The sequence below is a fragment of the Strix uralensis genome, unplaced genomic scaffold, assembly GCF_047716275.1.
Source record: "Strix uralensis isolate ZFMK-TIS-50842 unplaced genomic scaffold, bStrUra1 scaffold_219, whole genome shotgun sequence".
NCBI classification, from domain to species: Eukaryota; Metazoa; Chordata; class Aves; order Strigiformes; family Strigidae; genus Strix; species Strix uralensis.
In genome coordinates this window covers 90,789-116,834 of record NW_027436828.1, presented here as the reverse complement: position 1 = coordinate 116,834, position 26,046 = coordinate 90,789, and the positions used below count along the sequence as shown (strand labels likewise).

The following is a 26,046-nucleotide window of genomic DNA, read 5'->3' as shown; positions in this document are numbered from 1 at the left end:
TTTTTTTGCCATTTTTTATTAAAAAACAACCACTTGCTTTATTGGGGGGGTGGGTCCCCGTTCCGGGGGGGGGTCACAGCTCGGCCAGGGGCCGCAGGCTGCGCTCGTGGAAGAAGCGGTGGGGGGGGCGCCGGGGGGGCCCCGGGCGAAGTAGGAGAGCAGCGAGGGGGTGGCCGCAGGGTCCTCCTCGGGGTCCTCGTCAGCCCTGGGGGGGGGGAGCTCAGGGGTCAGGGACCCCGGGGGGGGCCACAGGGGTCCCAGAAGTCCGGGTAGGGGTGTGTGTCCCCCCCCCCGCTGCAGGGCAGGACCCCTGTGCCCCCCCCCCCCCCCCCACTGCAGGGGCTCCCGGTGCCCCCCCACTGCACAGGAACATTCCCCCCACCCTCATCCCCCCATTGCACAGACAGGACCCCCCCGTGGTCCCCCCCCACTGCACAGGCCTTGTCTCCCCCCCCAGCGCCCCCCATGGCACAGACGGGGACCCCTTGTTCCCCCCCCCCATATTACACAGGGAACACCCCCCCTTCACCCCACCATCCCAGGACCACTCCCAGCGCCCCCCCCACACCGGGATCCCCCCAAACCGCTGCAGCCCCACATCACCCCCCTTCTGGACCCCCCCCCCCCGTACCACTTGACGGGGACCCCCCCGCGCTGCAGCAGCTCCCGCGCCGTCCCCCAGCTGAAACGCACGAGCTGGGGAACCCGAAAACGGGCTCGAGGTTCCGCCGCAGCCACTCCTTCGTCTTGGGGTCTGGGGGCCACGGGGGGGGGGGCATGAGGGGTGTCCTGGGGGTCCCCAGGATCCAGCCCCCCCCCCCCCCACTCCTACCGTTGGGGTACCCCGAGCCGTAGTCCCGGTCGATCTCCCCCAGGTCCTCCACGAACTTCCAGTGCTTCACAGCCCGGTCACGGGCGACCTGGAAGTGGGGGGGGGCAGAGGGATTTGGGGGTGGCCAGAGGGGTTGGGAGGGGGGTCCTGCACCCCCCCGGGACCCCACCACGGAACTCTCCGCCCTGAGGCGCAGCTGGGGGGGGAATGGAGCAGATGTGGGGTGCAGGGGGGGGTCGGCGCCCACCTTGGCGCAGATGCTGGCGGCGCTGACGACGGGGAAGAGCCCGTCGGCTTTGGGGCGCACGGTCACCCCCAGCCCCGGAAGTGCTGCTGCAGCTTTGCCTCGTACTTCTCTGCCGGCCCCACTGTGTCCACGAACACCTGCGGGAGCACCAGCCCCCCCAAATCACTGCCAGCTCCCCAAAAACCACCCCCACCCCCCCCCACATCACCCCTGGCTCCCTGGTCCAGCCTGACCCTCCCCAGCACCCCAAAAGCCCCTCAGCTCCCCCAAACCAGCCTGAACCTTCTGCTGTGTCCTGACACCCCCCCCCAAGAGCACCCCCAACCCCCCCCAAATCAACCTGGACCCCCCAGAACCCCCAAACCCACCTTAAATTACCCCCAAACAATCCCACACCCCCCCTGCACCCCCCCTGCACCCCAGATCCCCCTCCAGAGCCCCAACTCCCCCCTAAACTGCTCAGCCCCCCCCATAAGGGAAACTGAGGCACAGGGGGGAAAGTGGGGTTCAGCCTCAGCCTGGGGCCCCCCAGGTCCCCGTCTCTGGATCCCCCAGCCCCCCCCAAACCCACCTCAGACACCTGTACCCCCGAGTCCAGCGCGAACTGGATGAGGCCCACGGCCGTATCCTGCGACAGCTCGTTCAGGTTGTACTTGGCTCTGGGGGGGGTGTTGGGGGGGGGGGGGTGTCACCCCTCAGCACCCCAAATTGGGGGTGAGGGGCAGGAGATGGAGACTGCGGGAACCAGGCTTGGAGGGTCAGGGACGCCCAAAGGTGCTGAGGGGGGGGCTGAGGAGTTTGGGGCACCCTGGGGCCTGTGGGAACAAGACCTGTGGGATGGACTCAGCACCCCTAAAATGGGCCTGGGGCCCCCCCGTGATGCCCCCCCCCAGCTGGGCCTGGGGAACTCTCCAGGTCAGGGGGAACCTGCAGGGTCAGGCCCCCCCAAACTGGGGGTTGTGTGTCACAACTGCACGCAGGCGGAGATGGGGTCAGGGGTTTAAGGGGTGCCCGGGGGGGTTTGGGGGGCCCTGGGGGGGTCTCACCGCTGCTGCACACAGGCAGAGATGTGGTCAGGGGTTTAAGGGGTGCCTGGGGGGGTTTGGGGGGCCCTGGGGGGGGTCTCACCGCTGCTGCACACAGGCAGAGATGTGGTCAGGGGTTTAAGGGGTGCCCGGGCGGGTTTGGGGGCCCTGGGGGGGGTCTCACTGCTGCTGCACACAGGCAGAGATGTGGTCAGGGGTTTAAGGGGTGCCCGGGGGGTTTGGGGGGCCCTGGGGGGGGTCTCACTGCTGCTGCATGCAGGCAGAGATGGGGTCAGGGGGTTGTGGGGTGCCCGGGCGGTTTGGGGGCCCTGGGGGGGTCTCACCGCTGCTGCATGCAGGCAGAGATGTGGTCGGGGGGCAGCACGTGCAGCGCCCACCCAGGACGTCGCTCGCCGCCTCCAGCAGCCCGAAGCGCCGCTCCCGCTCCGCCTCCGAACAGCGTCTTCGAGTCTGCAGAGGCCGGGATGAGGGACCCCCCCCCCACGGACCCCCCAACTGCCCCTGAGACCCCCCAACTCCCCCGGGGATCCCCCCAGCTCCCTAACCACCTCCCCCCACCTCTCCCCTTCCCCGTGCCCCAAATCCACCCTTGGGACCTCCAACCCCCCCCCCGAACCTCCTGGGGCTCCCAAACCCCCTCCAAGACCCCCCCGCCCCTCCGGGTGCCCCCCCCGGGACGCCCCCACCTGCCACCCCCAGCGCCTCCAGCTCCTCCAGCTTCTCCACGGGGCAGTAGCAGATCCCGTAAACCATCGGCCCTGGGGGGGGGGTGTTAGACCGAAGAGAGGGAGGAAGGGGCCCCCCGTGCGCCCCCGGTACACCGGACACACCCCCCCCCCCCCCCCCGCAAAACCCCGTGCACCGGCGCACCCTCTGCAAAAGCCGGTGCATGGGAGATCCCCCCCCCTTCTGCAAAATCCGGGGAAGCGGAAAACACCCCCCTGCAAAACGGGGTGACCCAGAGCATCCCCCCCCGCCCAAAACCCGGTGAACCGGACCCCCCCCCCTCCCGCATTCAGAACCCGGTGGACCAGAGTCCCCCCGCTCTGCCAAACCCGGTAAACCGGAACATCCCACCCCCCCCCCGCCTCCCAAAACTCGGTGAACCGGACACCCCGCCCTGCATTCAGAACCCCGTGCACCGGAACCCCCCCCCCCTCAAACCCCGGTGAACCGGAACACCCCCCCCCCCCGCAAAGCGGGGTGAACCGGAGCATCCCCCCCGCCCAAACCCCGGTGAACCGGAACATCCCACCCCCCCCCCCGCCCCCGGTGAACCGGACCCCTCCCCCCGGCCTTACCCAGCACCGGCCCCCGCCCCGCCTCGTCCACGCCGAGCGCGCAGGGCCGGCGGCGGCAGAGGGGGGGCACGGCGGAACCGAACCGCCCCGCGCCCGCCGGGTCCCGCTCCAGCCGCGCCAGCGCCATCGCGGGGGGGGGGGGCGTGGCCCGCGGGAGGGGGCGTGGCCCGCGCACAGCCCTCTGGGAGATGTAGGCTGGGGGGGGCGGGTGGAGCCCCCCGGGGTCACAGCGGGGGGGGGGCGGGGGGGGGGGGGGTGTCCTGGCCGGGGCGGGGCCCCCCCAGCGTCCGGGAAGTGCCGCCCCGGGGCGGGCGGTGCCGGGCAGCGCGGGAGGGGGGTTCCCGGAACGGCCCCGCCTGCCCATATATGGGCATGGCTGCGTCAGCGGGGAAAGCCCCGGCCCCGCCCCCTTCCGCTGACGTCACTGCGCGGGGGGGGGTCCCACGGGGCGAGGAGGGGACGGGACACCCCCCCCCCCCCCCCAAACACAGCACCATTAGACCAATTATTACAATTATTATTAATTAAATACAAACGTACAAAAAAATTAAACAGCAACAACAAACCCCCCCCAACCCCCCTCGGAAATGGGGGCACCGGGGGGTCCCTCGGGGGCTGTTTCCCACCGGGGGGTCCTGTAAACATTACGGGGGGGATCCCCCCCACACACCCCCGCTTTTGGGGTGCACAGAACAGGGGCTCAGCCCCCCACAAAATGAGTCCCAGGGACCCCCCCCGGGGGAATCCCCAGTTTGGGGGGGGGCCTGGCCCTGCAGGTCCCCCCAGACCTGGAGGGGTCCCCAGGCCCAGCTGGGGGGGCACCACGGGGGGGCCCCAGGCCCAGTTTGGGGGTGCTGAGTCCATCCCACAGGTCCTGTTCCTGCAGGCCCTGGGGGTCCCCAACCGGGGGTGCCTGGTCCCGCAGGTCCCTTCAGACTGGTCCATTCTGGGGGGGGGCCCAGTCCAGGGGTCCCCCATGCTCACAAGTGCTGTTGGGGTTCTCCATCGGGGGTCCCCAGTTCCTCCAGGTCCATGTTGGGGGGGTCCCTCAGGTGCCCCCCCGAGAAGCGATGGCCCCCGCTGAGCAGCGGCTGGAACCAACAGGGTCCACGTCCACGGGGTCTCTGTTGGGGTGTCCATGGGGGTCCCCGGGGGTGTCCCCCAAAGCCGGGGGCCTCATCCAGCGCAGTCCCACACAGTGTCCCCGTGCCAGGGGTCCCCGTCCCGTCAGGTCCATCCAGGTCCATGGGGTCCCTGTCGGGGTGTCCATGGGGGGCCCCATCGGGATGTCCATGGGGGGGTCCCCGGGGGGAGCCCCCCAAAGCCGTTCTCCTCACCCGCGGTCCCCCGGACTTCCCCGTTCCTCCGTGTCCGTGCCGGGGGTCCCCATCGGGGTGCCCCCCGAAGCCATTCTCCTCACCCACAATCCCCATGCTGGGGGTCCACGTCAGGGTGTCCATGGGGGTCCCCGTCGGGGTGTCCATGGGGGGGAGCCCCCCGAAGCCGTTCTCCTCACCCACAATCGCTGTACTGGGGGTCCCCGTCGGGGTGTCCATGGGGGTCCCCGTCGGGCGGCAGCCGGGGCAGGGCCGGTCCGGGCGCTCTCCCGGGTCCCCCCCCGGGGGGTCCCTAGAAGCCGAGGGCGGCGCCGGGGGGCAGCGGGCAGCCGGAGCCCGCGTGGTCGCGCACGGAGCCGCGCAGCCGCCGCACCTGGGCGCGCAGCCCGGCCGCCGTGGCCGCCAGCGCCGCGTTCTGGGCGCGGAGCCCGCGGACGCGCTGCTCCAGCCGGGCGATGCGCTCCAGCTTCCGCCGCCGGCACCGACTCGCCGCCAGCCGGTTCCGCAGCCGCCGCCGTTCCGCCTGAAGCCGCTCCGGAGAGTCCGGGCCCGGTTCGGACGCCTCCGCCTCCGGTGCCGCTCCGGGGACCCCCGGGAAGGGGCCTCCCCCTCCCACCGCCGCCGCTGCCGCCGCCGCCGTCAGCCCCGGCGGCTCCGGCAGCGCCACGTTGGGCGGCCCCGGCTGGTGCAGCTCGTCCAGCGCCTGCGCGAAGCTGCCGGTGAAGCCGTCGCGCTCCCCCGGGCCGGGGTAGAAGAAGCCGCCGGTACCGGCGCCGCCGCCGAAGAAGCCGCCGTCGGGGCAGGGCGCCGGTTTGAGCCCGCGGAAGGGCTCGGGGGGGGCCCCCGGCGGTAGCGCCCCCGGTAGCGCCCCGTAGTCGGGCTCGGGCCGGCAGAAGCTGCCCGGGAAGGGCGCGGGGCGGTAAAACGGCGGCTCCATCCGCGCGCACATGCGGTGACACCGGGGAAGGGAGCGGAGACGGCGGCGGGACCCGAACCCGCGACCCCGCGCCGCGCCGCCCGCCCGCCTTATACCCGCCCGCGGCGGAAGCGCGATCCCATTGGCTGCGGCGCCCCAGGGCCACGCCCCCCCGCGCCGGGACACGCCCACGTGCGGGAAGGGGCGGGGCCGCCCGGGGAGGGGAAGTGTGGAACGGCGGGGAGGGGGCACGGGGGGGCACGGGGCTGTGAGCACACGGGGGGGGCGGGGCTTCGGGAGGGCACACGCGTGTGAGCACAGGCCCCAGCACATGTCCAGGTGCACACGCGTGTGAGCACAGACCCTGGTCACATGTCTGAGTGCACACACATGTGAGCACAGGCCCCAGCACATGTCCAGGTGCACACGTGTGTGAGCACAGACCCTGGTCACGTGTCTGAGTGCACACGTGTGTGAGCACAGGCCCCAACACATGTCTGAGTGCACACGTGTGTGAGCACAGACCCTGGTCACGTGTCTGAGTGCACACGTGTGTGAGCACAGGCCCCAACGCATGTCCGAGTGCACACGCGTGTGAGCACAGACCCTGGTCACATGTCTGAGTGCACACACATGTGAGCACAAGCCCCAGCACGTGTCCAGGTGCACACACGTGTGAACACAGGCTCTGGGCATGTCCCACTACACACACGTGTGAGCACAGCCCCTGGTCGTGTGTCTGGGTGCACACGTGTGTGAGCACAGGCCCTGGGCATGTCCCAGTGCACACATGTGTGAGCACAGACCCTGGTCATGTGTTCAGGTGCACATGTGTGTGAGCACAGGCCTTGGTTGTGTGTCTGGGTGCACACACATGTGAACAGAGGCCCTGGGCATGTCCCAGTGCACATGCGTGTGAGCACAGGCCCCAGTCCATGTCTGGGTGCACACACATGTGAGCAGACCCTGGTCATGTGTCTTGGTGCACACGCGTGTGAGCACAGGCTGTGGTCGTGTCCCAGTACACACATGTGTGAGCACAGGCCCTGGACACGTGTCTGTGTGCACACACATGTGAGCACAGGCCCTAGGCATGTCCCAGTACACACGCATGTGAGCACAGACCCTGGTTATGCGTTCGGGTGCACACATGTGTGAACACAGGCCCTGATCATGTCCCAGTACACACGCATGTGAGCACAAACCCTGGTTATGTGTTCAGGTGCACACGTGTGTGAGCACAGGCCCTGATCATGTCCCAGTACACACACATGTGAGCACAAGTCCCAACACATGTCTGGGTGCACACGTGTGTGAGCAGAGGCTCTGAGCATGTCCCAGTACGCACACACGTGAGCACAGGCCCTAGTCGTGTCCCGGTGCACACACGTGTGATCCCAGCCCACGCCAGAGCCGGGGCGAGCACAGAGCACACGCGTGTCCCCTTGTGCCAGGGCCGTGCGCACACACGTGTCAGCTCCTGCGCTGCGGGTGCCCGGACCCCTGGGTCCCCTCCCCGAGTCACCGTCAGCGTCACGTGAGTCACTTCCCTCCCCGTGCCCCGGCGTCGCACGCCCGGGCCGAGCCCACGGGACACCCCCCCCCCCCCCCCCCCGCGGGTCCCCGGGGACGCCCGTGCCCGGGGGGGGGCACCCAGGCGTCCGGGCGGGGCGGACGCCGGTTAACGAGCGGCGAGTCCAGGCCTGCCGGGGCGGGGCAGGGACACACACGCGTGTGCACGCACGAGGACACGTGTGTGGGGTGGCGGCACAGGGGTCCCCCCCGCCTCGTCCCGTCTCGGCAGCCCCCGGGGCTTTCCCGGGGGGGGGACCCAGGCGGCCGGGCCCCACCCCCACGCTGGATTTTAGGGGATTTTGGGTCCGTCTGATTTTCCCTCCTGACTTCTCCTTCCCCGTGAGCAGCCCCTGAGTCAGGCCCGGCCAGACCCCCCGCCGTGACCCCCCCCCAGGCGGCCGGGCCCCCCCTGCCCCGGTTCTAACCCCCCCCATGAAGGAAACTGAGGCGGGGGGGGGGGGGGGGGTTAGACCCGGCCGCCCTCCCCCCGCCAGGAAGTGGCGGGAGCAGGAAGTCGGGGGGAGGGGGGGTGACACAGGGGGAGGGGGGGGGGTGGCTCTTACCCCGACACGGGGGTCCTCCAGCTGCAGCGCGGGGGGGGGCTGGGGGGGTCCCAGAATGGTCCCAGGTCTGGGGGGCCCTCAGCGTGCCCCTGCCCCCCCCCCCCCCCCAGCGTCTCTCACTTGGTGTCACCTTTGGGTGCCCCAACGGCCCCAACCGCCACCGGGTTTTCGGTGCGGGGGGGGCGCTGCCTGTACGGGGGACCCAAGCGTCCGGGGCTGGGCTCTGCGGGCCCCCCCCAGGGGACCCGGGCGTTCACCATCCTCCCCCCACACCAGGCAGTGGGCGAGAGCGCAGGCGACCGGGTCACACCACACCCCCCCCCCAACCCATAAGACTGGGGGAACTGGGATTAACTGGGGGGGGGTGACCATGCACCTGAGTGTTGGTGCAGCGGGGCTGGGGGGGGTGGGGGGGCCCAGGGGATGGTGGCTCAGGGGGACGGAGGTGCCCGGGGCGGCCGCTGAGAACCGGGAGGCCCCGCAGGGTGGGAATTTCCCATCATGCCTTGGGCGTGGATGCCTGGGGGGGGGGCACTGGGGCTGGGAGCACTGGTGGGGTCTTGGGGCCAGACTGGGGGCACTGGGAGGGCCCAGGGGGTGCTCTGGGACATGGTGGGGTGGGGGGCAAAGCTCTACTGGGAGAACTGGGATGTCCCCAAGCCTGTACTGGAGCACTGGGGTGTTTCCAGGGCTATACTGGGAGTACTGGGATGTCCCCAGGGCCGCTCTGGGAGAGCTGTGGGGCGGCTCCTGAGCCGTACTGGGAGCACTGGGGGATCCCCCGGAGCCACACGGGCGGGGGTCCCCGGACACCCCCCACCCCGGAACCGGAAGTGCCGCCGCGGGGGTAAAACCTCGGGGTGGGGGGGAGAGGGGGGCGCGTTGCCATAGTAACGCCGCTGACACCCAACACCCCCCGTCGGCCGCCTGGGTCCCCCGGGGCCCGTTCCCAGCGCCCCCCCCCACACACCCGGCGCCGTTGACGCAACCGGAGTCGCGGAGTTCGCCGCTGACGTCAGCGGGGGCAGCGCCGCCAACCCCGCCCCGCGGGGGGAACGGCCCGGCCTGACCCCGCGCGGCTCCGCCGCGGCCTCCCCCGCCCTCTCCCTCTCCACCACCTCCCCCCCCCCCCGCACCTGGCGGCTGCCGGTCCCCGACGGGGCGGGCCCGGCCGGGCCAGACGGGAGCGGCCGGAGGGGCGGGGGCGGGCGGTGACGCGGCGCTGAGTCAGCGGCGGGGCCGGGCGGGGCGGTGCTCGGCGCCAAGATGGCGGCGGGGCGGGAAGGGGCGGAGCCAGCAGCTACGGCCGGTCTGGCCGCAACTCTGTAGCCCAGGAGGACGCTGCCGAGATGGCCGAGGGGGCGTGGCCGGAAGGGGGCGTGGCCGGCAGGTGCGGCCGCTCTGGGCGCGGCTCGGTGCCCCTGGCGGACCGGCCCCGGGATGGCGGCCATGGCGGCGGGCCGGGACGCGTGTGGGCCGCTGCTCACCTGGGTAAGGGGGGGTCGGGACCCCCCCGGACCTCCTGGGACCTTCACGGGCCCGTGTGACCCCCCCCCCTCCGGGCGCCCCCCCGCCCGTGTGATCTCCCTGCCAGGTTCCCCGTACCCCTTGTGAGTCCCAGGGTGTCTCCTGCGGCCCTGGGACCCCCCCGGGCACCCCCCGGGGCCCTGTGACACCCCCCCCACCCCCCCCCCCCAGCCCTGTGATTCCTCCCGGGCACCTGCCGGGCCCCTGTGACCCCCCCTGCACCCAGTGACCCCCCTGGCGCCCTTTGCCCCGAGCTAATGGGGGGGATGAAGGGGGGGGGGAGGCAGCTCAGGGGTCGTTGCTACCCCCCCGCCTGGGGAGGGACACAGTTGAGGGTAAAAGGGGGGGCCCTGGCCCCCCTGCAGTGGCTTGGGGAGGTTTGTGCAGGTTTGGGGGCTCCCGTGTCTGCAAGGGGGGGGCAGGACATGAGTTGTCCGTTCTCAGCCCTGAGCGGGTCCAGGAGCTGTTTTGGGGCCAAGCTGTGCTCTGATCCCTGCCCTTTGTGCCCCCCCCCCAGCTGCAGACCTTCACCCCCCCCTCGCCCTGCACCTCCCCCCAGGACCTGGCCAGTGGGGTGGCACTTGCCCACGTCCTGCACAGCATGTGAGTGGCAGGGGGACGGTGCGCCCCCATGTTGGGGACACCCCCCAGGGGGTCTGGGGCACCCCTGAGTGGGGATGGGGGCAATGTGGGAAGCGGGGACCTGATTTTGGGGACACCCCCCCCTCCCCTGTGCCCCCCAGCGACGCCTCGTGGTTCAACGAGACGTGGCTGGGCCGGATCCGGGACGACGCCGAGGATAACTGGCGGCTGAAGGTGGGGGGGGCGTGCGCTGGCCGGGGGGGGGGCACGTTTGGGGACGCACACGAGCCCCTGTCAGGTTGCGGGGGGGTGTCTCAGCCTTGGGTCTGCCCGGGGGGGTGAGGAGGAGGAGCGGAGGGGTTGGAGGGGTTGGGTTGGGGGGGGTCTGGGGGCGGCTGGTTTAGGGGACACAATTGGGAGGTTGGTTAGCAGAGCTGGTTTTGGGGGGTTCAGGTGGGGACGGCTGTTTTGGGAGACCTGAGGTGGAGCATTTTGGGCTCCTCAGCGGTGGGGGGGGGGCATTTTGGGGGTCCAGGGGGGTCCCACCTTTCCCCCCTGCAGGTGAGCAACCTGCGGAAGGTGCTGCAGAGCGTCCTGGAGTACTGGCAGGATGTGAGTGTGGGGGTGCACAGGGGACCCAGGCATCTGGGCCCCCGCGTTTCGGGGTGGGGAGGTTCCCCCAGAGGGGGGGGGCTGACCCCCAGCCCCCCCAGGTCCTGGGCCAGGTGGTGGAAGAGCAGCACGTGCCCGATGTGGCGCTGGCGGCCCAGCGCGCCGACCCGGAGCAACTGGGCAAACTGGTGCGACTGGTGCTGGGGTGTGCTGTGAGCTGCGAGAGGCGGGAAGGTGGGTGCAGGGGGCGGGGAGCCCCCACCCCTCCGAAATGCCCCCCCTGACCCCCCCCTCACTCCCCTGCGTCCCCCCCACACCTTGCAGAGCACATCCAGCGCATCATGACACTGGAAGAGTCGGTGCAGCACGTGGTGATGACGGCCATCCAGGAGGTGGGGGCCGTTTGGGGGTCCCCCAGGGGGTGTTGGGGACCCGGGGGGGGGGTTGGAGGGGACAACAGGGGTTGGGGGGCCCTGTGGGTTGGGCTCGGGGGGGGTTTTAGGGCATCCTGGGGACCTGAGGGTGAATATGGCCAGAGGGCTTTGTGGGAAGGTTTTGGGGGGGTTCTTGGGGGATTTTTGGGAAGCCGTGGAGGTTATGGGGGGCCCTGAAGAGCCCCACCCAAACCCCACTTTATAATTTCTTTTTTCCCACAGCTTTTGGATAAAGAGCCGGCGGAGACGATGGCGGCGGAGACGTACGGGAACTTTGACACGCAGGTGGGGGGACGGGGGGGCAGGACTGGGGTCGGTGGGGGAGACGGGGAGACCCAAGGTTGGGGTAAGCTGGGGAGCGGGGGGGCGGGATGGGGAGCGACTGGGGGGGTTTGAGGGTGTCTGGGTGCCCCCACTAGCACCAACCCCCCCCTTTCCGCTCCCCCCCCCGCAGTCACGGCGCTATTATTTCCTGAGTGAGGAGCCTGAGGAGGCCGGGGGGCCGCAGCAGCGCTGCCTCGAGCTGGAGCAGCAGGTGGGTGACCCCCCCAGTTTCCAGAGTTGGGGTGAGGGTACCCAAGGCGGTACTGCCGAGTGGGAGGGGATTCTCTGCTGTCTTGTATGAGGGTTGGGCGCACCCACTCACAGGAACCCCGGGGGGGGACACCCGGACGCCTGGGTCCCCCCTCTGACGCCTGGGTCCCGCCGGGGGCGGCAGGTTGCGGTGCTGCTGGAGGAGAAGGGCAGCCTGGCAGAGGAGAACCGGGCGCTGCGGGAGGAGAAGGCACAGCTGGAGGCCGACGCCACCGGTGCCGCTGCTGCCAAGAAGCTGCTGGTGCTGCAGACGCAGGTGGAGCAGCTGCAGGAGGAGAATTACCGGTAGGAGCCAGGCGCCGGGGTCCCCCGGGCAGGGAGAGGGGGGTCAGCCTGGGCATCTGGATCCTTTTGTGGGGGTTGCCCCAATTTCTGCACTGGTGAGGCCACACCTGGAGGGTTGTGTCCAGGTTTGGGCACCTCAATCCCAGAGAGATCTCGAGGGGCTGGAGCGAGGGCAGAGGAGGGCAACGAGCTGGGGAAGGGCCTGGAGGATAAATCCTGTGAGGAGCGATGGAAGGAGCTGGGGCTGTTCAGTGTGAGGAGGAGAAGGGGAGGGGAGACCTCATCACTCTCTGCAGCTCCCTGAAAGGACGTTGTGGAGAGGTTGGGGCTGGTCTCTGCTCCCAGGGAATTAGTGACAGAACGAGAGGGAACGGCTTTGAACTGCAACAGGGGAGGGTCAGGCTGGACAGGAGGGAAAAATGTTTCCCCGGCAGAGTGGTCAGAGAGTGGAACAGGCTGCCCAGGGAGGGGGTGGAGTCCCCACCCCTGGGGGGGTTTAAGGGCCGTTTGGATGAGCTGTGGGGGGATGTGGGGTAGGGGAGAACTTTGCAGAGTCGGGCTGAGGGTTGGACTCGATGACCCCGAGGGGCTTTTCCAGCCTGAAGGATTCTGGGATTCTGGAGAATTTGTCCCGGAGAGAAAGAAAATGGGAGGCAGGGGGCATTCCAGAACCGTGCGCCATAGGGAGGGGGGTGTCTCCTTGACGCCTGGGTCCCCCCCCCGCAGGCTGGAGAGCGGGAAGGAGGAGCTGCGGGCGCGCTGCAGCCGGCTGGAGCGGGAGGCGCGGGGGCTGCAGGCGCGGGCGGAGGAGCTGAGCGGCCTGGCCGGGGAGGCCCGAGCCCTGCGCGACGAGATGGACGTGCTGAGGTGGGGTCCCGCGGAGGGGGAGGTGTCCCCCGGTGCTCAGGGTGTCCCTCCCTGCAGGGAGAGGGGGGACAATCACACACACACACTCCCCTGCACGCAGGGCGTCGTCGGCGCGGGCGGGGCGGCTGGAGGCGGCGGTGGCAGCGTACCGGGGCCGGGCGGCGGCGGCGGGCGACCTGCGGCGCTGGGTGCGGGCGCTGGAGGAGCGCCATGCCGCCCAGCTGCGCCGCGCCGCCGCGCTGCAGCACCAGCTGGGCCGGGCCCAGGCCGGCTGCGCACAGCTGGAGGCCGCCCGCAGGCAGGTGGGCGGGGCCTCGGGGAGGGGGCGGGGCCTAGGGAGCTGGGCACTGCACTGCAGTTGGATCGGGCGAGGGAAGGGGCGGGGCTTTAGGGTGGTGGGTGGGGCAATGTGCAGCAGGGCTGGGCCCCGGGGGTGTGGCCTCGGGGCAGGGGGCGGGGCTATGCTGACAGGCTCCTCCCCACAGCGGTGCAGGGATGTGGGTGGGTGTGGCCTATGGGGAGGTGGGCGGGGCCATTGCAGGTGGTTCTCCTGTGAGTGGGTGGAACCAAGGGAAGGGGCGGGGCTAAGTGGGGAGGGGGCGGGGCCACCTGTGGGTCATGTGTGAAGGTGTGTGGTGGGTGGGGCTGTTCCGGGGGGCGGGGTGATAGGCTGGTGGGCGGGGCTATGGGATGATGGGCGGGACAACACAGTCCAGGTCCTGGTGCAGCAGGGCTGGGCCCAGGGGGTGTGGCCTTGGGCAGGGGGCGGGGCTATGCTGACAGGCATGTGGGTGGGGCAGGGCCATGCAGCAGGGGGCGTGGCCTATGGGGAGGTGGATGGGCCCATCCCAGGTGGGGTGGCTGCGGGTGGGTGGAGCTAAGGGAGGGGCGGGGCTAAGTGGGGAGGGGCGGGGTGCTTGGCGGGGGGGCGTGGTCAGCGGTGGCCCCGCCCAGGTGGAGGAGCTGAGCGGGCAGCAGGCGGAGGCAGCGCTGCGGGCAGAGAAATGGCAGGTGGAGTTCAGGAACCTGCAGGAGAAGTTCGAGGCGCTGAACAAGGAGAAGGAGGTGGGGGTCTGTCCCCTCCCCTCCCAGACACCGGGGGGGGGGGTCCCCCTCAATAGGGGGGTCCCCCGCCCTTGACACCCACGTCCCCCCCCCCCCGCTGAGCCCTCCCCTCCCCGCAGCGGCTGCTGGAGGAGCGGGACGCCCTGCGCGAGGCCAACGAGGAGCTGCGCTGCGCTCAGGTGCAGCAGAGCTGCCTGCGCCAGGCAGGTGGGTGCGGGACCCCCGGGGGGGGGCGGGTGACAGACCCCTGGGGGGTTACAGACCGCGGGGGGTGGGTACAGACCCTCCTGGGGGAGGAGGGACCCCGCTGAGCACAACCTTCATACGAGACACCAGAGAATCGCCACTCGAGGCAGGGGCTTTGGGCTGGGGGGTAACACTGGGAGGAACTAGGGTTTGGGGGGGGCACAGTATTGTCTCCAGGGGGTGACGGGGTGTAGTTTGGGGGTGTCACCTCCCACCCACCCCCCCAACTTCTCCATGTCCATCCGTCTCCCCCAGACGCGGTGCTGGAGGAGGGCACGGCTCCGGCAGGAAACCTGGCAGCCGAAATCCTGCCTGCGGAGCTGAGGTGGGTGCAGGGGCGGGGGGGGGGGAGTGTCCCCAGCCTTTTTTGGGGGGGCGCCCCCAGACCCCCTGACCCCTTCCCGACCCCCCCCAGGGAGATGGTGGCGCGGCTGCAGCGGGAGAACCGGCGGCTGCAGGCGCAGGAGGCGACGCTGCGGCTGCAGCGGGACCAGCTCCAGCGGCGGCTTTGGGACAACGACCGGCAGAGGTGGGGGCTGAGGGGGGGGGTCACGGTGTCCCAAACGCCCCCCCCCCACATCCCTAACGCCCCCCCCTCCCTCCTCCCCCCAGGCTGGAGGCCCCAGTGGCGGCGGAGCTGCGGATGGCGCTGGGGGATCGGGGGGACCCCCCTGAGGAGGTGAGTGGGGGCTCCCCTGAGGGGTCGGGGGGGTCGGAGAAATGTTGTTACTGGATTTGGGGGGGGTCGCAGTGTTCTTGGGGGGGGGGGTGTCTCCATTTTATTGGGGGCATCATGATGTTCGGGGGAGGTTGTATTTTTGGGGAGTTTCTACATTTGGGGACAAGTTTGGGTTTTGGGGGGGGGCTGAGTCTCCTCAGGTTTCAAGGGGTGTGCCCGGGTTTGGGGGGGGCAGGGCTCCTCAGGACCCCCAACTCTGGGGGTGCTGGGGCCCCCCCTCACTCTTTGTTCCCTCCCCCAGTTGTTGCTGTTGAAGGAGACCCTGGAGGAGCTGTAAGTTGGAGCAGGGGGGGCGGCCAGGGCCCCCCCAGGCGGGGTGGGAGGACGGGGCAGCCCGTCCCCGTGTCCCCAACCCGTGTGTGTGCGTCCCCCCTCCTTGTCCCCCCCCCAGAGAGGAGCTGCCAGAGGCGGGGGCAGAGCTGGAAGGGGACGAGGAGCCGGAGCCACGCGGGGACGGCAGCGGTACAGGGGGGGGGTCCCGGGGGGGGTCGGGGTGTTGGGGGACCCCAGGCTGGGGTGGGGGGGCACAGGGAGGAGGGCGGGGGGGGGGGGGGGCAGAGTGCTGAGCTGTGCCTCAGTTTGCCCCGGGAAGGCTGCGGGTTGGTGGGGAACACACAGATATGGGTCCCCCCCACCCGGACCCCAGTTTTTTTTTTTTCTCTGTTCCCCCCCCCCCCACAGGGCAGCGGCACGTGGAGGAGCTGCAGCGGACCCTGCGCCGGCGGGAGGAGGCTCTGCGCACCCTGGAGCAGCGCTGCCGGCGGCACGCCGGGGGGGCCCGCGCGGTGCGGGGCTGGGGGGGCTCGGGGACCCCCCCAAATACCCTCCTGATGCTGGGGGGGGCTCTAAGACCCTTCTCAAGGGTCTCTTGGGTGCACGGGGGGCTCTGGAACCCATAGAAATAGCCTGGAGTTGGGGGGGGGGATCCTGGGGCTGCTCTTGGCTGGGGAGGGGCCCAGGGATATTTTGGGAGGTGCTGGGGATCCCCCGGTGGGGCAGAGAGTTGGGGGGGGGGGAAGCCTCGTCTGTGTTGGGGGTCGGGGGTCCCACGCTGTTGCCCCCCCCCCTCAGGTGATGCGGGCGCTGGAGCCGAAGCCCCCGGGCCCCGCCGCAGCCCCCGTCCTCCGCGCTCTCCGTACCCAGCTGCAGGAGAAGGAAGCCTTGATCCGGCACCTGGAGGTGAGGGGGGGGGCGCTGGGGGGGATCCCGGGGGGTCCCCAAATCTGGTTTAACCCCCCCGTTTCTTGCCCCCCCCCACCCCAGAGTGACTGCGAGCGGAGCCGGGCGCAGCGGGAGCGGGAGGAGCGGCTGCTCGTCACCGCCTGGTACAACATGGTGAGCGATGGGGGGGGGGCGCAGGACCCCCGGGGGGGGGCAGGGGTACCCCTTGGGGGGGCAGGTGCCCCTGGGGGGGGTCACAGATACCACAGGAGGGAGGAGGTGTTTATGGGGGGGGGTGTAATTGGGGGAGAGAGTTGGTTGGGGTAAATATATCCAATTGGGGGGGGCGGGGGGTCCCTGTAAACCCCCCCCCGGGCATTCTGGGTTCGGGGGGGGGGGTTTGATACTCAACCTGTGTCCCCCCCCCCACCCCACCCCACCCCACCCCACCCCTACCAGGGCCTGGCATTCCAGCAGCAGACAAGTGAGGGGAGGGGGCCACAGGCCCCCCCCGGGGGGGCTCAGTCCTTCCTGGCCCAGCAGCGCTTGGCCACCGCCGCCCGCCGCGCCCGGCCCCCCCACGGCCGCCCCCCCAACCGCTGACCAAGTGCCTGGGGGGGGCCCCCCCCCAAACTGCTGACCTGGCCGGGGGGGCCCTTCTCTGGGCTGGTCCCATTTTAGACACTACGGGCTTGCCGTCACCCCCCCCCTTCTCTTGGGGGGACCCAGACCCTGCCCCCCTCTTTGGGGGGCTTTTAGCACTTCTATTTTTGTACCCCTTTTCTGTGAGGTGGGGGGGTCCTGCGCCCCCCCCCCGCCAAAAAAAAAATCCTTTCAATAAAACCACAGGACTCAGGGCTGGGGGTTTATTCCTGGTGGAGATTCTCGGGAGCGTCGTATAGGGCTGAGGAGGGGCAGGGGGGCGGGCAGGGGGGGTGGTCTGTGTGTTTTGGGGGTTCCCCCCCCTTAAACCACATCATCGATGCTGGGGTGCAGGAGCCAGCGGTCATGGGGGGTGCTGCCCCCTCCCAGGGTGTCCCCCAGGAGGACAGTCGTGTCCCCCCCGAGGCTGTCCCCATCCCCCGGGGCTGCAGGCGCAGGGGGGGCCCCCGGGGGGGGCTCGGGGCCGCCCCCCCCCTCGGAGACGGAGCTGTTCTTGCGGCGGAGCAGGGAGAAGCGTTGGGTGAAGGCGCCCGGGGGGGGCCGCGGGGGGGGCTCGAGGGTGTCCCCCAGGGTCTCCCCAATGTCCTCCAGCGGCTGGAACTGCATCTCCTCCTTGGCCAGCCTGGGGGATACCGGGGTCACCCCGAGCCCCCCCCAGACATTGGGGTCACTCCAACCCCCCCCTGGGCAGCTGGGGTCACCCCCAACTGCCCCCCAGGTGTTGGGGACACCCCTGGCCTCCTCCCCAGCCCCCAGGGGGGTGTCCCAGGCTGGGCCATGGGGTCCCTGGGAGTGTTTTAGGGTCCCTGAGGGGGCCAGAGATCCCTGGGGGGCGTTGGGGGTCCCTGGGTGGTTTTGGGTTTCAGGGAGGGGTCTCGGGGGCAGTTTAGGGGACACAGGGGTGGGGGGAGCCAGGGCACTGGGGACAGTGGGAGCACTGGGAGGGGGGATGGGGGAAACCAGGACACTGGGAGCACTGGGAGGAGGTGCTAGGGGGGAGTTGGGGACACTGGGAACACTGGGAGGGGGGATGGGGGAAACCAGGACACTGGGAGCACTGGGAGGAGGTGCTAGGGGGGAGTTGGGGACACTGGGAACACTGGGAGGGGGTGCTGGGGGTGAGTTGGGGACATTGGGAACACTGGGAGGGGGCACTGGGGGGAACCAGGGCACTGGAAGCACTGGGAGGGGGTGCTAGGGGGGAGCTGGGGACACTGGGAATACTGGGAGGGGGTGCTAGGGGGGAGCTGGGGATACTGGGAACAAAGGGAGGGGGTGCTGGGGGGGGAGTTGGGGACACTGGGGACACTGGGAGGGGGCACAGGGGTGAGCCAGGGCAGTGGGGACAGTGGGAGCACTGGGAGGGGGTGCTGGGGGGGAATTGGGGACACTGGGAACACTGGAAAGGGGGATGGGGGGGGAGCCAGGGCACTGGGGACAGTGGGAGCACTGGGAGGAGGTGCTAGGGGGGAATTGGGAACACTGGGAGGGGGGACAGGGGGGAGCCAGGGCACTGGGGACAGTGGGAGCACTGGGAGGAGGTGCTAGGAGGGAGTTGGGGACACTGGGAGGGGGTGCTGGGGGGGAATTGGGGACACTGGGAACACTGGGAGGGGGCACTGGGGGGAACCAGGGCACTGGAAGCACTGGGAGGGGGTGCTAGGGCGGAGCTGGGTATACTGGGAACACTGGGAGGGGGTGCTGGGGGGGGAGTTGGGGACACTGGGAACACTGGGAGGGGGGACAGGGCTGAGCCAGGGCACTGGGGACAGTGGGAGCACTGGGAGGAGGTGCTAGGGGGGAATTGGGGACACTGGGAACACTGGGAGGGGGACAGGGGGAACCAGGGCACTGGAAGCACTGGGAGGCGGTGCTAGGGGGGAGCTGGGGACACTGGGAACACTGGGAGGGGAGTTGGGGACACTGGGAGGGGGCACAGGGGTGAGCCAGGGCACTGGGGACAGTGGGAGCACTGGGAGGAGGTGCTAGGGGGGAATTGGGGACACTGGGAACACTGGGAGGGGGGACAGGGGGAACCAGGGCACTGGGGACACTGGGAGCACTGGGAGGAGGTGCTAGGGGGGAGTTGGGGACACTGGGAACACTGGGAGGGGGCACTGAGGACACTGGAAGCACTGGGAGGAGGTGCTAGGGGGGAGTTGGGGACACTGGGAACACTGGGAGGGGGCACTGAGGACAGTGGGAGCACTGGGAGGGGGTGCTAGGGGGGAGTTGGGGACACTGGGAACACTGGGAGGGGGCACTGAGGACACTGGAAGCACTGGGAGGAGGTGCTAGGGGGGAGTTGGGGACACTGGGAACACTGGGAGGGGGGACAGGGGTAACCAGGGCACTGGGGCCTGGCTGGAGAGGATCTGGGGGTCAATTTGGGGGTCCAAGTTGTTGGGTGGGGGGGTCCCTGGAGCCCTCTGGAGTTTTGGGTGACCCCAGGAAGTTTTTGGGTTCCCCAGGGCCCCTCCCAGAGGGGTTGGGAGGGGCTGTAGGATCTGAGACGGGGGATCCTGGGAGCTTGGGGGGGGGTCTGGGGGCTTGGGGTGATCCCGGGGGTCTGGGGGGGAGGGCTCCCGGGGGTTTGGGGGGTCTCGGAGGCTTGGGGGGATCCCGGCGGTTTGGGGGGGGGGTGCCGGGGGTTTGGGTGTCCTGGGGGTTTGGGGGGGGATCCCGGGGGTTTAGGGGGGGGTGTCCTGGGGGTTTGGAGGGAGATCCCGGGGGTTGGGGGGGGTCCCGGGGGTTTGGGGGGTGTCCTGGAGGTTTGAAGTGGTGCCGGGGGTTCGGGGGGGATCCCGGGGGTTTAGGGGGGGGTGTCCTGGGGGGTTGGGGGGGATCCCGGAGGTTGGGGGGTGTCCTGGAGGTTTGAAGTGGTCCCGGGGGTTCGGGGGGGATCCCGGGGGTTCGGGGGCCCCCTCCCCACTCACGCCACGTCGAAGGCGGACCCGCGGAAGGGGGGCTGGCGCAGCGGGGCGGCCGCGGCCGTGTAGGGCGCCCGGGGGCTGGCGGCGTCCCAGTACCGGTCCCGCTCCAGCGCCGGCACCTCCCCGTACAGCTCGTCCACCGCCAGCATCGACACCTGCGGGCCACACGCCTCGGTGTCCCCCCCCGCGCGGCTGGGGGTCCCCCCGAAACCCCCAGGTGCCCCCCCCCAGATGTTGGGGTCACCCCGGGGGGTACCTGGAAGTTGCGGTCGATGAGCGTGTTGGTCTCAAAGTCGTCGTCGTCCTCCCCGAAAGGGTTAATGAGCTGCTCAGCCACCTGCGGCGGGGCCACCGTGTCCCCAGGGCCACCCTGTGTCCCCCAGAGCCCCCCCCCCCCGCTTCCCCCCACCCACCTTGAGCCACCCCACGTAGAAGAAGAACTGGAGGAGGGTGAAGACGGGGACCCCCAGGTCCAGCTCGTGCCCCGCGTAGCCCTGGGCCGGGTCCAGGAACTGGCGCCCGATGAGGCAGGTGACGAAGAAGGTGTAGACGGCGATGGTCACCACCTGCGGGGGGACGTCACCACCGCCCACGCGTCCCCTTCGTGTCCCCGTCACATCCCCCCGTGTCCCTTTTGCGTCCCCTTCATGTCCCCTTCCTGTCCCCCCATGTCCCCTTCACATCCCCTCATGTCCCCTTCATGTCCCCTTTGTGTCCCCTTCCTGTCCCCCCAAGTCCCCTTCGTGTCCCCTCATGTCCCCTTCACGTCCCCTCCTGTCCCCTTCACGTCCCCCCCATGTCCCTTTTGTGTCCCCTTCACACTCCCCCATGTCCCCTTCATGTCCCTGCATGTCCCCTTCGCATCCCCTCATGTGCTCTTCACATCCCTTTTGTGTCCCATGTCCCCTTCACGTTCTCCCATGTCCCCGTCACATCCCCTTCATGTCCCCTTCCTGTCCCCCCATGTCCCTTTTGTGTCCCCTTCCTGTCCCCCCATGTCCCCTTCGCATCCCCTCGTGTGCTCTTCATGTCCCCTTCGTGTCCCATGTCCCCTCATGTCCCCTTCATGTCCCCCCATGTCCCCTTCACATCCCCTCATGTCCCCTTTGTGTCCCCTTCACACCCCCTCATGCCCCCCCCATGTCCCCTTCACGTCCCCTTTGTGTCCCTTCATGTCCCATGTCCCCTTCACGTCCCCTCATGTCCCCTTCATGTCCCCGCATGTCCCCTTCACATCCCTTTTGCGTCCCCTTCATGTCCCCTTCCTGTCCCCGCATGTCCCCCTCACACCCCCTTGCATCCCCCCATGTCCCCTTCACATCCCCCCATGTCCCCTTCACGTCCCCTCATGTCCCCTTTGTGTCCCCTTCACATCCCCTCATGCCCCCCCCATGTCCCCTTCACGTCCCCCCATGTCCTTACATCCCTCTCTGTGTCCCCATGTCCCTCCATCCTCATCTGTGTCCCCCTGGGTCCCTCCAGCCCCCCCCTCGTTCACCCATCCCTGTCCCCCCCCCCGTCCCTCCAGACCCCCCCAATTCCCCCCATCCCCGTCCCTCCGCCCCTCTTGGGTCCTCTCCGTGTCCCTCCCCCCTCCCGTCCTTCCTTGACCCCTCGTGTCCCTCCCCGTGTCCCCACTCCTGCCCCCCCCTCGTTCCCAGTGCTCCCAGTGCCCACCTGGGTGTACACCAGTGGGACGCTGATCCAGTCGTAGTGGAAGAGGAGGCTGCAGTGGCCCCGAAAGCGGTTCAGCTCCTGGGGGGGGGGCACGGGAGGGTTGGGGGGGGCTCAGAGGGGGCCCCGGGGGGGTTGGGGGGGTTGGGGGGGGCGGGGGCACCTCCATCAGGAGCTTGAGGGCGCAGTCGTCGCGCACACGCCCCTCGCGCCGCGCCTGCCCCGCCAGCGCCCCGAACCAGGCGCAGGGCACCCAGAACTTGTTGTAGGGCGAGCGCAGCCCCTCGAGGCGCCGCCGCTCCTCCCGCGTCAGGAACCCTGGGGGGAGCGGCACCGTCTGCCCCCGTGACGTCACCTGGCACCCTGTGACGTCACCCGCTGCCACGTGATGTCACCCACTGCCACGTGACATCACCCGCCGCCCCGTGATGTCACCCACCAGACTCCGTGACATCGCCCGCCGCCCTGTGATGTCACCCGCCGCTGCATGATGTCACCTGCCGCCCCGTGATGTCACCCACCAGCCTGTGTGACGTCACCCACCGCCCTGTGATGTCACCCACCAGACTCCGTGATGTCACCCGCCAGCCTCTGTGACATCACCTGCTGCCCCGTGATGTCACCCACCAGCCTCCATGACATCACCCGCCACCCTGTGATGTCACCCGCCAGCCTCTGTGATGTCACCCGCCGCCCCATGATGTCACCCACTGCCCTGTGATGTCACCTGCCACCCCATGATGTCACCTGCCGCCCCATGATGTCACCTGTTGCTCTGTGATGTCACCCACCAGCCTGTGATGTCACCTGACGCCCCATGATGTCACCCGCTGCCCCATGATGTCACCTGCCACCCCATGATGTCACCTGCCACCCCGTGATGTCACCCACTGCCCCGTGACGTCACCTGCTGCCCTGTGATGTCACCCGCCACCCCGTGATGTCACCCACTGCCCTGTGATGTCACCCACCACCCCGTGATGTCACCTGTCGCCCCGTGATGTCACCCACCAGCCTGTGATGTCACCTGACGCCCCATGATGTCACCCACTGCCCCATGATGTCACCCGCTGCTCCGTGACGTCACCCGCTACCCCGTGAAGTCACCCGCCACCTTCTGTGACGTCACCTGCTGCCCCGTGACATCACCCGCCGCCCCGTGACGTCGCCGCCCAGCAGCGCTGACACCCAGTGCCATCAGTGCCCAGCCCCGTGATGACATCACCCCCCCCCCGCCGTGACATCGCTGCCATGACACCACCCCGGGGGGGGTCCCCGCCGCCCTCCCGCTGAGCCCATCCACCCCCGTGCTGACGTCACCCCCCTCCGTGACGGGCGGGGGGGACGCACCGGCCTCGACGAGGTGGTCGGTGGTGGGGAAGCGCTTGTAGACGGCGGTGCTGACGGCGCGCAGCACCAGCAGCGCGGCCAGGCTGCCGTAGCGCATCAGCGTGCGGCGCAGGATGCGGCCCCGCGCGTCCGCCCCGTGCACGTTGCCCGCCACGGCCACCATGAGCCCGTCCGGTGCCGGGACGCTGCGGAACTGCCCCCACCAGCGCTCCAGCACCAGCGCCACGTAGAAACCTGCGGGACTGGGATGCACTGGGGGCACTGGGAGCAACTGGGGTGGGGAGTGGGGGGAGTTGGGGAGAATGGGAGTGGTGGGGACACGGGGTGAGGGGAGCCAGGGCACTGGGGACAGTGGGAGCACTGGGAGGAGGTGCTAGGGGGGAGCTGGGGACACTGGGGACACTGGGAGGGGGCACTGGGGGGGAACCAGGGCACTGGGGACAGTGGGAGCACTGGGAGGAGGTGCTAGGGGGGAGCTGGGGACACTGGGAACACTGGGAGGGGGACAGGGGGAACCAGGGCACTGGGGACACTGGGAGCACTGGGAGGAGGTGCTAGGAGGGAGCTGGGGACACTGGGAACACTGGGAGGGGGCACTGGGCGGTGCTGGGGACCCTGGGAGGAGGCACTGGAGGATCCTGGGGCCTCTTACCGAGGATGAAGGAGATGGGGAGGAGGGGGGTGGGTCTGGGGCGGCTCTGTGGGGACACTGGTGGCCTGGGGGGGTCTCGGGGGGGTCTGGGGTGGTTGGGGGGTCCTGGAGGGGGCCGGGGGCCCCGAGGGTCTCACCGAGGACGAAGGAGACGGGGATGAGGTTGGCCGACTTGTCGCAGTAGAGCACCAGCTTCTCGAAGAGCCGCTTCTGCGCCTCCGACAGCAGGAACCTGGGGGGGACCCGGCTGGGGGTGTCACCGTCCCAGCCCCCCCCCCCCGGGTCCCTGCGTCCCGTGTCCCCGTGCACCCCATCCCTGTGCACCCCCTGTCCTCTGTGTCCCCATCCCCCACGTACCCCACATGTCCCTGCGTGTCCCCGTGCACCCCATGTGTCCCCACGTGTCCCCCACATCCCTGTGTGTCCCACATGTCCCCACACACCCCCACGGTGTCCCCGTGCACCCCACATGTCCCCCACATCCCTGTGCACCCCACGTGTCCCCATGTGTCCCCACATCCCTATGCACCCCATGTATCCCCACTTCCCCGTGAACCCCACATGTCCCCAGGTGTCCCCCACGTCCCCGTGCACCCCCTGTGTCCCCATGTGTCCCCCATATCCCCATGTACCCCACGTGTCCCTGCATGTCCCCGCGCACCCCCACGGTGTCCCCGTGCACCCCACATGTCCCCTACATCCACACGCACCCCATGTGTCCCCACGTGTCCCCCACATCCCTGTGTGCCCCACATGTCCCCACGTGTCCCCCATGCCCCCGTGCACCCCACGTGTCCCCATGTGTCCCCCATGTCCCCATGCACCCCATGTGTACCCCATATTCCCACGCACCCCGTGTGTTCCCACGTGTCCCCATGTGTCCCCCATGTCCCCATACACCCCAAGTGTCCTCCACATGTCCCCCACATCCCCATGCACCCTGTGTGTCCCCACGTGTCCCCCATGTCCCCGTGCACCCCACGTGTCCCCCACGTGTCCCCCACGTCCCCATGCACCCCATGTGTCCCCCATATCCCCGTGCACTCCATGTGTCCCTGCATGTCCCCGCGCACACCCATGGGGTCCCCACACACCTCACATGTCCCCCACGTCCCCGTGCACCCCATGTGTCCTCATGTGTCCCCGATGTCCCCATGCACCCCATGTGTCCCCCATGTCCCCATGCACCCCACATGTCCCCAGGTGTCCCCCACATCCCCATACACTCTCTGTGTCCCCACGTGTCCCCCACGTCCCCGTGCACCCCATGTGTCCCCATGTGTCCCCCACATCTCTGTGCACCCCCTGTACCCCCACGTCCCCGTGCACCCCATGTCCCCACGCACTTTGTCCCCGCCGTGTCCCCATTCCTTTTCACCCTCACGTATCCATGCACGTCCCCACGCATCCTGTGTGTCCCCGCGTGTCCCCCCACATCCCCTGTCCCCCCCCGTGTCCCCCCCCGCACCGGTAGGCCAGGCTGAGCCCCAGGTAGGCGACGAGGAAGAGCAGCAGCTCCCGGTAGAGCAGCTTGTAGATGCTCCCGCGCCAGAGCAGCAGCAGCTGCGAGAAGCCCCCGAAGCGCGCGGTGGCCACCCGCGAGGTGTAGGTCACCGTCATGGCGGCCGTGGGGACACGCGGTGGCACCCTGGGGACAGCAAAACCCTGGGAGAACCCTGGGGGCACCCAAACCCTTGAGGGGGGCTGGGGGGAAACACCTGGGGGGTCACTGAGCTGATACCGGGGGGGGGGACACCCACACCCTGGGGATGGTGAAATGGGGCCCTGGGGGCACCCAAACCCTGGAGAGGGGGGGACACACGCCTGGGGGGTCACTGAGCTGATACCGGGGGGGGGGACACCCACACCCTGGGGATGGCAAAACGGGACCCTGGGGGCACCCAAACCCTGGAGGGGGGGGGAACACACCTGGGGGGTCACTGAGCTGATACCGGGGGGGGGACCCACACCCTGGGGACGGTGAAACGGGGCCCTGGGGGCACCCTGGGGACATTCTGGGGACACCCAAACCCTGGAGAGAGGGGCACACACACCTGGGGGGGTCATTGAGCTGATACCGGGTGGGGACCCACACCCTGGGGATGGCGAAGTGTGACCCTGGGGGCACCCTGGGGACACCCAAACCCTGGAGGGGGGGGACACACACCTGGGGGGTCACCGAGTTGATACCCAGGGGGGGACCCACACCCTGGGGACGGTGAAATGGGGCCCTGGGGGCACCCTGGGGACATTCTGGGGACACCCAAACCCTGGAGAGGGGGGGACACACGCCTGGGGGGGTCATTGAGCTGATACCGGGGGGGGGGGGGGACACCCACACCCTGGGGACAGTGAAACGGGACCCTGGGAGCACCCTGGGGACACCCACCCCCTGAGGACAGGCCACAGGGCACTGTCACACCCCCCAACCCCCCCCCAGCTCACCTGTGGGAGACCCGAGCGTGGGGTGGCCACCGCCAGTCTGGGGCCACCGTCCCGTCCCTGTCCCTTAAATACCGTCCCGGGGCTGGCCCTACCCTGGGGCTGCGGGGGGGCGGGGGGGGGACACACACGTCCCCTGTGGAGGGCGGGGGGGGGCCTGGACACCTGGGTCCTTCCCCCGTAATCCCCAGGGGAGCGGCTGCTCCTGTCCGGCAGGTCCTGAGCCCACCCCCCCCCCCACCTCCCCGGGGGGAAACTGAGGCAGGGTTGGGGGGGGTGGGGACGCCTGGGCCCCCCCCCGGGGCAGCGCTGGCTCCGGCCCCGCGGCCTCGCGCCAGCAGCGGGGTCACGGGGACAGATCGCAGCGGGATGCGGGACACGGGGCCGGGCCTACGTGGGGTTT

General features: G+C 69.9%; 3 protein-coding genes across 4 annotated transcripts; 1 reads left to right on the top strand and 2 right to left on the bottom strand.

The window, feature by feature from the left end:
- RNASEH2A (ribonuclease H2 subunit A) lies at positions 1 to 3,612 on the bottom strand. The gene is given in 13 exon segments (XM_074857487.1): positions 1 to 147; positions 150 to 205; positions 632 to 704; positions 707 to 754; positions 833 to 920; positions 1,080 to 1,162; positions 1,165 to 1,216; positions 1,651 to 1,738; positions 2,449 to 2,506; positions 2,509 to 2,560; positions 2,562 to 2,575; positions 2,812 to 2,883; positions 3,427 to 3,612. Coding segments are annotated over 13 exon segments (885 nt in total). The 5' UTR covers positions 3,554 to 3,612; the 3' UTR covers positions 1 to 73.
- A 5,596-nt stretch (positions 3,613 to 9,208) lies between these two features.
- HOOK2 (hook microtubule tethering protein 2) lies at positions 9,209 to 16,786 on the top strand. Of its 2 annotated transcripts, XM_074857498.1 has the most exons (22): positions 9,209 to 9,308; positions 9,862 to 9,947; positions 10,088 to 10,160; positions 10,488 to 10,538; positions 10,640 to 10,772; positions 10,863 to 10,930; positions 11,195 to 11,257; positions 11,427 to 11,507; positions 11,691 to 11,851; positions 12,578 to 12,718; positions 12,819 to 13,020; positions 13,673 to 13,783; positions 13,903 to 13,990; positions 14,285 to 14,354; positions 14,445 to 14,558; positions 14,642 to 14,708; positions 15,010 to 15,041; positions 15,160 to 15,230; positions 15,450 to 15,553; positions 15,840 to 15,947; positions 16,032 to 16,103; positions 16,389 to 16,786. In XM_074857498.1, exons 1-22 carry the CDS (start codon positions 9,258 to 9,260, stop codon positions 16,530 to 16,532), a joined length of 2,091 nt encoding a protein of 696 aa, XP_074713599.1. In that variant the 5' UTR covers positions 9,209 to 9,257; the 3' UTR covers positions 16,533 to 16,786. The 2 variants fall into 2 exon arrangements, with proteins under 2 accessions (XP_074713599.1, XP_074713600.1); XM_074857499.1 differs by lacking the exons at positions 9,209 to 9,308; positions 9,862 to 9,947; positions 10,488 to 10,538; positions 10,640 to 10,772 and having other exon boundaries at positions 10,092 to 10,160.
- A 109-nt stretch (positions 16,787 to 16,895) lies between these two features.
- On the bottom strand, positions 16,896 to 24,821 carry BEST2 (bestrophin 2). Its single transcript, XM_074857488.1, has 10 exons — positions 24,670 to 24,821; positions 23,339 to 23,433; positions 22,550 to 22,783; positions 21,363 to 21,517; positions 21,203 to 21,280; positions 19,939 to 20,091; positions 19,782 to 19,862; positions 19,529 to 19,680; positions 17,090 to 17,214; positions 16,896 to 17,017 (listed from the first exon to the last, which is right to left on the bottom strand). Exons 1-10 carry the CDS (start codon positions 24,819 to 24,821, stop codon positions 16,896 to 16,898), a joined length of 1,347 nt encoding a protein of 448 aa, XP_074713589.1.
- Positions 24,822 to 26,046: the final 1,225 nt, after the last annotated feature.